Source organism: Cygnus atratus, chromosome 12, assembly GCF_013377495.2.
Source record: "Cygnus atratus isolate AKBS03 ecotype Queensland, Australia chromosome 12, CAtr_DNAZoo_HiC_assembly, whole genome shotgun sequence".
Lineage (NCBI taxonomy): Eukaryota > Metazoa > Chordata > Aves > Anseriformes > Anatidae > Cygnus > Cygnus atratus.
The window spans coordinates 1037596-1047974 of record NC_066373.1 but is presented as its reverse complement, the minus strand read 5'-3'; the positions used below and the strand labels follow the sequence as shown (position 1 = coordinate 1047974).

Here is a 10379-nt window from a genome sequence, read left to right as displayed (position 1 = left end):
TAAAGTTGGCAAAGAGACGTGGCTGCCTCGGAGCCATACATGGTAAGTCATTTCTTCTCGGCACTGCGTGGGGACATCTGCTCGCGGTCCCTGCCTGGCTGTGCGGGGCCCCGGTGCCCCCTGTCCCATCCCCCCCACTGGAAGTCCCATGGGACGGAGCTGCTGAGGCCAGAGGGGCCCCACGGGGAGGGGTCCCTGCGCGGGGAGGAGGGCGGCAGAGGAATTGGGATCACTGTTCACAGCCTCTGTTGTCTCGGCAGCTTTAACCGCCTGGATTTGCCTCCGTACAAGAGCTACGAACAGCTGAAGGAGAAGCTGCTTTACGCCATCGAGGAGACGGAAGGATTTGGCCAGGAGTGATGGAGCCTCGGTGCTCTCCCAGCGACTCCGGAGGTGCCTGAGGCGGGGAGGGCCCCGAGTGCTGCCTGCCGCCGGGTGTCGCCTCGCGGGATGGTGTGCGGGCGGCTGCGGACTCTGCTCTTGTTCCTGTGCAAGACCTGCACTAACAGCCCTGGGGGAAACGGGTCCACGTGTGCCTCCCCAAATTAATCAGAGGTGTGATGGGGAGGTGGGTGCCAAAGCCTGTGTCCGCTCAGCCTGGGTGTGCTGCGTGCGCCTGGGCTCCCCGTCCCCCCTCACCCTGCTGGGAGTCCTGGGGGGCGCTGGGGTGGCTCGGGAATGACACCAGGGTCTGAGCTCCTGCCTGGTGGCGTGGTGGGGGCTGCGCTCCCCTGTCCCATGGCTGGTCAGTGTTAAAGGGGCTCCTCTGTGCCTGCAGAGGGGTGAGAAACCTCGCACTGAAGAGGTGTGCGCACCTGGAAACAGGCACGAACAACTTCAACTGTTGAGCTGGAGCCAAACCCCCTCATTTCTCTGCAGTTTTTCTCTCTGCTCCCTGTAGCTTCACTGAACTCCTTAGCTTGTGGCCGCAGGTCCCTGTGAGGGGACCCTGATGGACCCCACAGACCCCCCATGGGGAAAGGCACTTCTGCTGGAGCAGCAGCTTTGTCCAGGGGCTCTGACTTCTGGAGCCTGGCTGGGGCTTTTCCTAGATGCAGTTAAAGTGAGACCTGGTTTAGGTATGGGCTATTCCCACCCCCCAGTTTTTTCTGCCTTTCTGTGGCATTTTAGTAGATGCAGGTGAGGATGGGAAATGGCTCTCGAACTGACTCTCAGGTGGTTGTGAAGACGTACGAGTTTGGGCCCTATCCTGCACCCAGCAAGGGTAACAGGGAGCCTGCAGCGGGTGCTGCTGGGGCCAGGGCACAGCACGGGCCGGGGCTGCCCCCAGACTGGCCCTGTCTGCTGCTCGGCTTTATTCACAAGCGTGAGGCCTCCGTGCTGTTGTATTTAATCCTGAAGTGGAGTGCTGCTCCCAGCTGGCGCTCTGCAGCGGGCACGGGGCTCGGTGGGGACAGCACGGCCACCCCCAGCACTCGCTTGGCTCGAGGGTCGGCCCAGATGTGCTGCGTTCCCTTTGCCACGGCCAGGCCGGTGTCAGAAGCTGCCGGAGCTGCGGTGAGGGCAGGACCAGGCCCCTGCCCTTGGTCCTGCTGTGTCCCCCGGGGCTCCTGGCAGCAGGGTCCCGGCTCTGGCACCGCAGGCATGGCCCCTGCGAGCGTTGGTGTGTAAATCTGTACATAAATGAAGTCTGTGGATACAAACCTCTGCAATAGCTTTTGACTGGTAACTGGATAGTTTTGTACTGCACCATCCTGCCTCAGTGATGCCGATTTCTTGTGCAATAAACGACAAGCAGCTGCCGAGGTGTGTGTCCCTGGCTGGTGTCATGGGGAGGACAGCCCCCTGCTCCTCCCAGGGCTGTGGCGAAGGTTTGGGTGCGGGATCAGGGCGATGCTGCTCCGGAGACGTCCTCGTCCCAGGCTGGGGCTGGATTTGGGCACCCTCAGTGCTGCCACTTCAGGAGTTGGGGGAGCTGGTGAGCCCCCAGCTCTGCTCGCAGCCAGCTCCGCGCTGCCCTCGGCTCTGTGGGCTGTGAGTGTGGCTGTGCAGGGGCAGCGGTGGCACTGCCCTCACCGGGACCTGGAGCGCCTGGGGGCTTGGCTGCTGTCGTGGGCCGTGTGCTCACATGTGGCACCCACGAGGCAGTGCTGGGAGTCGGGCACGTGAGGCCAGCAGCCCTAGGACTGCAGCATTTGGTTAAAACAAAAAAAAACCCCACCGCAGCAGAACTAAATAAACCCACCATTCGTACTGCCAGGGGACAGCCAGCAGCCGGGGACTTTGCTGTGACTGCCTTTCAGCAGCTGTTGCAGCTGGTGTTATTATTTTGTCAATAGGCAGGGCTCACGCTGCGCAGTGGGAACTCATTTCCATGTGTGGCACAGCCCAGCCCCAGAGGAAACTTTGCTCTCCGTGGGCTGGCCCTGGGCACGGCAGCGCTCGCATCCACCAGGGAGGTGGCAGGGAGCTGGTGGGGGCTGTGGCACAGAGGGGACCCTCTGCAGCGCGTGAGGCCAAACAGAGCCCCAGCTCCAGCTTTCTGGTTCGGTTTCAGGGGCAGCTGTGCTGGAGAACGCACCCATCCCTCCTGCCAGCAGCCAGGTGTCCTGGCAGGCGGCGGAGATGCAGGACAGGGCTGCAGGACGTGCAGGGCAGGCTCCCCGGCACCCGCAATGTCGCCTCAGCGTGGGGCTCTGCAGAGCTCGGCCTGGGTCAGTGCCTCCCCAAATGTTTTAACTCCAGAGCTTGGAGGGAATCGACTGGGCGGGCAGGGAGCTGCGTGCGGGCTGGCAGCTGAGGCAGTGCTGCCCTGGCATGCCGTGGAGCTGGTTCGGTCGCTGGCAGCTGTAACAGCAGTGGTGCCATCTGTGTGCTGCCAGGGCACTGAGGTGCCCAGGGACTGCAAATCGGGACTAGATTAAATATAGCGGTATCTATATCGCATAAAATTGGCTAATTACAATGAATTAGTCCTGAAATATGCAAATACCTACTCACAGTGCAAAACATGATGTGGTAATGAACATCGCTCCTCTGGGAGGAAGGCAAGCTGCTCTGTGCAGCACAGTAGTGGCACGCACAGCCTTTCCTCCTCACCAGCACAAGCCCTTGCTCTCTCCCCCCTCATTTCCACCCCAGCAGAGCCCAGGAGCCAGGAATGTATTTTATACCTGCCTTTTTTTTTTTGTGAGGTACCAAAAGATACCAGCCCATCACAAGATAGGGCTAGAAGGCAGCTGGCCATATAGCAACGTCCTTGTTCCTGCTCTGTGGTGCTTCAGAACCAGTCAGTTCTCAGATAATAGTGAAAACTCACAACGACAGCTAAAACAGGTATGTAGAGCAAGTTCTAATACAGGCTGCAGTAGAAATCTTCAGCTGTTGGCCTGCCATTGAAGGAGATAAGCATGGGGGAAGGAAGAGTGCTGTGCTTAGAGAAAATACGTCACCCTGGCTTTTCCCCCGTCCCTGCTCAGTGCTAAGACCCAAACCGCCAAGCCTTTCTCCTTACATACAGCAACCGTCTCCTTGTTGCAGCAGCTGCCGGTTGGAGTAGATGTATACAGCCATGTTATAAATGAATGTAAAAAGCAGCTATCGCAGTAGAGGCAAACGAAGCACTGACCATTTCAACAAAGGAAAAGAACGCAGCAGCAAAGTGATTTAGTTTACAAGATTTTTAATTTACAAATAAAAAAACTACACATTTTACTTTTTGTCTTTTTTCTCCTCTTTCTTGACATCACTCTTCTCCTTGTCTTTCTCCTTCTCATCTTTCCTCTCTTTTTTACTTTCTTCTTTTTCCTGTCCTTCTTTCTTCTCTGCATCCCTGTTGGCAATCTTGTTGTTAATGAGGTTGTGCAGGGCAACCACAGAACGAATAAGAGAAGCCAGGTAAACGACCACCATCTGGTCATTGGTCTTCAGATAAAAGGCCTTGACAAACTCTTGCAGGTTGACATCTGGTAGCAGGTTGAAGACATCCTGAAGATGGTAAATGATCTGGTGATTGATGGGTAGCTTGCCCATGGCTACTTTCTCTAAGTAGCTCCTGATGTCCAGAAGCTTGGAGTTCAGTCCCTTCAAGCCATGGACCTGATTCGTGATCCGCTGGGACAGGGTGCCCACCGTTGTATCCTTGATATCTCTGAAACACGCATAACAAAGACTCAGCATTAGAACGTTACACTGCATGCTCACTACCAGGCTATGCATAGTCACTAAGAGGTCGTTACAGCTTAGAAAGAAGAGCAGTTTCAAGCCCAGAGAAAGGACAATTAAACTGAATGCTTTAAGTCAAAGAATGAAAACAAACTGATTTACATTAGAAAGCCTATCTAAAACAGGTCACTGTTGTATCCTGTGGTGCACAGACGTTCTATTTGGAATAAAATTAATTACACTGCTTAGAGTGATAGAAAGAAATAAAACATCAGAATTTCTGACACTTGAGAAGTCAAACAGCTTGTATTGGGTGACTGCTCTCTTTTCTTGATGACTAGCGAGCTTTGCCAATTAGTCAGCTAGAGATAAACCTGCCACGCGCCCATCCAGTCCTGCTCTGCGAGGTATGCAGTGGCTGGAGACAGTCCCAAACCATAATATTCCAAAGCTTTGATACAATGACTACGTAGTTTTCATCATCTGATGGAGTTGGCAGATACACGTTTCACAAGCAATGAGTGAACATGCCAAGCAAGACTACTAAATGAACACACGCTTGGAACTTGAGCAGCATGTTTAACGAGCTCTGTGCTTCCTCCAGGAAGCTGGCACTGGGAGATGCCAGATGGACCCCGTTTCCTCCTGGGCAAGTCTCGTAAGAAAGGTTTCATTTTAAAGGTGTTTACCGTAACAAGTGTTCGACACCAACTTCCTCTGCCTCCTCCGCTCCGATCTCACTAGTCACGTGCTCAAACGTCTTGGAGGTTGGAGTGCCATCCTTGGAGGTGCATGAACACAAGGGACAGGGTTAGACTGGGCACACAGCTGACGGCAGGCACAAAGACACACACACCCCAGCCAGCAGAGGTGTCTCACGTGAACAGGGGCAATGTGAACAACGTTGAAGCATAAGATTAACTGAGGCCTGTTGCACAACAGCATCAGGAAGAGGCAATGGGCCAAATTAGGGCAAAACAACATGGGACTGAAGTACACAGCTAAGGGGAGAAGTTTAGAAGTCAATCACAATGCCTTTTAAAAATACACAATTTCAGATAGAGTATAAGAAACTGTACTTATGAATTTAGCAAAGTAGTTATATATAGTTGACCGGAAATCAGAAAGACTGCATTTTTCTTGTTTTAATTATTATTTCTGCCACAAGTCCAGAAGTGCTAGCAATTTCTTGTGCTCTGTGTAATTTTCAATTAATGTACTTTATTTGTCTATTGGTCTACTAGTGGGTAGAATGGAAAATCTCACTAAATATCTTTTTGTCATCCTGGCTTTCACTAGTTAGAAGCACATATGCAATTCTAGAAACAATACTAATATGAATCAATCTAATTCAAATTAAAATCTATATAATTGAGATTAAGGGAGATGTTTAAAAGAGTCATCACCTGAACTACCGAGAATAAGTTTTATCTGTCTGTTTTCAAAGTCATTACCCACACCAGTAAACAGAAAGCACTACTGAGACTACTGTGAATTCACGTAACTAAGAACAAATTCTGCAGATATATAACCTGTAATACTGGAAACAGCTTTCTCTCTCTACTGAGGGCCTCAGAAAGGCGAGAGGATTAAACTTCTTTATATATGTTCAGAATGTAATTTAAATCAAACAGTTGGAGATGAAAAGCTGAAGCTGATTTACTACTGTACATCACCTGTGTGCAGAGTGCTGCAAGTGATTACTTAGTTTTGCTCATGCCTGACCTGCCCGTTCAACACTGGCTGGTGAACAAATGAATAAGCACATCATTACTCAGAATACCTCTGCAAACATATGCGCAGAAGTCACTGGTTAGAAGTGTTCCAGTCAGTGACCGTGGCCATGGAAGTGACAGAAACAGGTAAGAAGCATCTAAATCATACAGAAAGCTGGAACTGTGGAATTCCTGAGGTCAAACTGTAACACAAAGCTTTTCTTCCAAGCGCACTGGTGGATGAAAACTTGAGTGAGAAAGGCTCACACCACTGCTGGGATTTAAACTCTGTTTTCAGCAGATTTTGGCTGCCAGCCACAGGGATGTGCATCTTTCAGAAAACCAGGGAAACTAACACTCATCTTTTAATGGAAACATTGAATACTCACATCGTGAACTTCTTCAACTGAAATATAAGCTTCTGTGGGCAGCCCCAAGTCCTTAGGTTTCACATCAATAATCACCAACACCTTATGGAAAAAAGCAAAAAACCAAACATTTCAGAAACCCAAGTTTTATTCAAGGACTAGAAAGAAATACCCAAGTCAGCTCTTCATTCCCTAACAGCGGTATGCTGGCTGTGCAGAGGTTTTGTCTCCAGGCATTTCGAAAAGACATCTACAGATGTTTCAAAAGACTTTGACATGAGTTTTTAACAAGCTGTATCACCCATAACAAAGGTAGGGGCCAGGGGTTCCCAGGTCCCCCATTCAGGAAGAAAGAGCAAAAAACAAAAAGAAAGTGCAGCACTTACAGAGTTAGGACAGTATCTTTTCATCAGTTCATTGATGGCAATGTCATTCTTGTGTAGTTTAGGGCCTGTGTGGTACCAACCAACTATTCTTTCTCTAGCTGAGAAAAAACAGAAAGGATTCTAAATCAGAATCGTGTGGCAAGACAACAATAGAAAGATTTAGGCAGAGACTGAATCAGGGGTGAAAATCTGACGCATGTAGAAGACGAGTGCAGAGCAGGGAAAAAATGAATCAGAGCAGGCAAGACAATGACATGACTAGTGACAAAGACATGATCTTAGTTTGCATGATTTACTTTACTCCTAGGTTCGTAACTAGACTATTTCATATCACGTGCTAATTTTGCAGATGCTGGGATCTGTCAGCTTGAAACTCTGACATCTAAGAATGCAAAAATTCTAGAAATACAAACTGATTCTTGAGAATGCCAACTGTTCCTAGGGCTAAGAAAATTGATGGGAATTTAAGTTACGAATGGACATTCAGCTCTAAAGTCTCAAACCAAGTAGCAAAGATAGTTTTTAAAACAGTAGTGAGGAGTAATAGAATTATTACTTGAAATTTGAGCTTGTAATATTTACATTCATAAGAAGTAATTTCAGGGCACATCTGTACAGAAGAGTTACTTGGGAAAAATAACAAGGTATAAATGAATGTGTTAAGAACACAAACTACTTGTACAAATTAATCCATGGAAATGCATTAGCAAAAGTGAAGCCATGCGAGGAATTAGTATGGAGTGGCTTCTTACATGGACAAATAATTTTCTACTTAGCTATGAATTCACTTTCTCAGGCAGACAAAGATTTTGAAGTTTCTAGGAGTGTATCCACGACTGCAAAACAATCTAAACTTACCGTTGACCTTCTTAAACATTCCATACATGTTCTCCAGATAATCATGGTCTAGAAACCACACAGTGTCATCCTTGTCGTCCTCATCAAAAGGAACTGGGAATAAAACAAAATATCAGTATTTAAGAATCCAACGTCCAGACTGGAAACATTTATAGAACCACCATGTTTTAGGATTGCTTTGGCTGCTAAGGGAGGTCGGATCTTAAACAGTTTCAAATGTTCTGCAACGTTACACTGCAGGAGATAAATTTCAGGGCTGGTCAGTTCTCTTTCCTAACTGCTCACAGTTTCAGAACAGAAAAATAAAATGCAAAACGTTTTGAAGGTTATCATCAATTGAGAACAGCAAAACATCAGAAAGAAATCCTCCCTTATACAAAAGTAACTGCTGTGCACAGACATTTGATATGATAAGTTGAGGATCTCTATAGACTTTTTAGCTTGTTGATCAACAGAAATCTACTCAGAGAAAAATTAATTTTCAGTGTAGAATTAATCAGTGCTTTTATGGATGACTAGAACCCAAAGAGGCACTTTAAGTAAGGACTGTTTACCCTTGAGTACAGGGCTAGTTATTTCATCAGTCAGCATGTATACAGGGACACAGGTTCAATTTTGAGAACAGGCTGCTTTCAGCCCTACAATTTACAAGAATATTAAAGCTTCATAGTTGAAAGGCTGTCAAAAGTACAAACAAACAAACGAAGAAAATGAAAACCAAAAACCAAAACCAACAAAACAACTCTTTTCAACTCAAGTGGAAAAAATAACTTCCAAAAATTGGAAAAAAAAAAAAAAAAAAAAAAAAGGTCCCTGTTTGGGAGAAGAACTCCATACAAACTGTGAAACTCCATATATAAACTGAGATATTTTTGCGTTGTCATAGAGTGGTCCCACTGGGAAGGAAATGATGTAACTAACACAAATGGGTTAGTGAAAGCCATGGATTCAAAACCTACTGTTACTATCACGTATAAATATTTAAGAGGAAACTGTTTCAACACTATTAACAACATGCTTAAAGAAAGAACAAGTGCTGTAACTGGACAAAATCTGGGGAAAAGAATTAAAGCTGAAGTACACATTACATCTTTACGTAAGCAGGAAACAGCCACATCAGCACTCAGAGCTGTGATTTGTTCTACAAGCTGCGACACGATCACTCAGCAGAGGTCAGCCAGTACAATGCACCAAAACATTTGCCAGCGTTTTAAAAAAGGTTTACACCTGCTCCTGAAACACCGCACATGGCACAATGTTACAGGGAAGGTGCAGGACGAGACAGGCTGGGATAGCTGTATTTTTGACAGCTGGCAGTTAGCATTTTTTGTTTGATACAGGCTGATTTGTAGGTGGAAAGTATCTGTGGTCTAGCAGGGTGGCTTAAGAAAAAAGCATGCGATGCATCTGATTGAGTAACTGAGCAGGTTTTAATATGGTCGGACACCCAAACTCACCTGCGAAACTGTTGGACACATCCAGGATTTTTTTCTGCCACGAGCCCAGCAGCACACCGACGACTCGCTTCTGGTTTCCAACTTTTCCTATCCTGAATGGAAAAGACGGTCAGTCCTTATGGCACGGAGCCCGGCTCGGGGAAGAAGGTAACAGCGGGGCAGCTGTTGCTTCTAACTCGTGCAAGCTAAGCGGTGTGGGTGCTGGTGGGACGGAACAAAGGGCGGTGTGGATTTTGATTACTGATTGCTGATTTACGTTAAAAAAAAGCTGCCTGGGTGCACTCAGAGTCAAATGTTGTAACGCGGCGATGCAGGGAAAGGGCTGCGGGGCCGGCGCGGCCCGCGAGGTGCTGTGTCACGGGGCAGCGGCTGGGAGAAGCCAGGGAGCTCCGCGCACAACCGCTCGGCTGCTCCCGATGTTGTTGTTTAGCGTTAAAGCTGCGGCCGTCGGTACCCCGGGAGATACTCCGGGAGGTACCCTGGGCCGGGCCGGGCCGGGAGGGGTCTCAGGGCCGCGCTCGGCCCCGCCGGCAGCTGCGGGACGCGGCCCTGGGCTCCGCAGCACCCCCCGGCCCCGGCCCGGCCCGCGCCGCCTCCCCCGGGCCCCGGCGGCTGCCGCAGGCCGCGATCCCGCCGCCGCGCGGGGCCGGGGCCCGGCTCCGTCCGATTCCCCCCCCCCCAGACCCACCGCCCCCCGTCCCCGCCCCGGGGCCGCCCCCCCCGGTTCCTTCCCGTTCCCCCCCCCCCCCGGTGCCCGGTGCCTGTCGGCGCGGCGCGGGCCGGGCCCGTGACTCAGCGCCGCGGCGGCCCCGACGGCCGGCCCCACCTGTTGAAGTGATCGACGACGCTGAGCAGCACCAGCGGGTGCACGACCACCCGGTCCACCGCCAGCTCCGGCATGGCGCCCGCCGCCCGCCCGGCCCCGGCCCCGGCCCCGGCCCCGCTCCGCGCCCCGCCCGCCGCAGGCCCCGCTCCCCGCCGCGCGGCCCCGCTCCCAGCCTGCCCCGCGCCCGGGCGGGGCCTCCGCCGCCATCTGCGACGGGGCGGCGGGCGGCCGCCGCCATCTTGGGGAGGTCGCGGGAGACGGGCCACGCCGCCGCCGCCGCCGCCATCTTGGGAAGGTGCGGCGAGGCCGGCGGCGGCTCGGCGCCATCTTGGGGAAGTCGGGACGCGGCGTCCCGGCAGCTGTGTAAAGGGGCAGAGGTCTGGTGGTGTTCGCCTTTAGCCCAATATGTTGTGTTCTGTAGGCAATAACAGCCTCCAGTCTTTTTTATTTTATTTTATTTTTTTTTAAAACATTCTCCCCTCTGAAGTATAGTTTTTCCTAAAAGAGAAGCAGCTTAGACTCAGAACGAAGCCAGCAGGCACGAAGCTTGTCAGTTGTACCTCACTTCGAGCAAGAAAACAGAACGGAGCGTGCTGCTCCTGAACCCACCACGGAGATATTTTTGACACAAAAAGTACTAGCAG

General features: G+C 50.5%; 1 protein-coding gene and 1 long non-coding RNA gene across 2 annotated transcripts; one reads left to right on the top strand and one right to left on the bottom strand.

Annotated features, from left to right (window-relative positions):
* Positions 1 to 1766, top strand: LOC126913443 (uncharacterized). The gene is made up of 2 exons (XR_007708748.1): positions 1 to 42; positions 261 to 1766. It is a non-coding gene; the product is annotated as an uncharacterized LOC126913443 (long non-coding RNA).
* A 1860-nt stretch (positions 1767 to 3626) lies between these two features.
* On the bottom strand, positions 3627 to 9894 carry PSMD7 (proteasome 26S subunit, non-ATPase 7). The gene is made up of 7 exons (XM_035566191.2): positions 9736 to 9894; positions 8910 to 9001; positions 7453 to 7545; positions 6595 to 6692; positions 6230 to 6310; positions 4815 to 4906; positions 3627 to 4111 (listed from the first exon to the last, which is right to left on the bottom strand). The coding sequence occupies exons 1-7, from the start codon at positions 9807 to 9809 to the stop codon at positions 3673 to 3675; spliced, it is 969 nt and encodes a 322-aa protein (XP_035422084.1). The 5' UTR covers positions 9810 to 9894; the 3' UTR covers positions 3627 to 3672.
* Positions 9895 to 10379: the final 485 nt, after the last annotated feature.

Excerpts from the sequence above, each read along its gene's own strand:
- PSMD7 (XM_035566191.2), bottom strand. The coding sequence starts at position 9,809 with ATGCCGGAGCTGGCGGTGGACCGGGTGGTCGTGCACCCGCTGGTGCTG. Across the intron at positions 9,002-9,735 it reads GTCGTCGATCACTTCAACAG|GATAGGAAAAGTTGGAAACC; the intron begins GTGGGGCCGGCC and ends TTTTCCATTCAG. Across the intron at positions 4,907-6,229 it reads CAGTTGAAGAAGTTCACGAT|GATGGCACTCCAACCTCCAA; the intron begins GTGAGTATTCAA and ends TGCACCTCCAAG.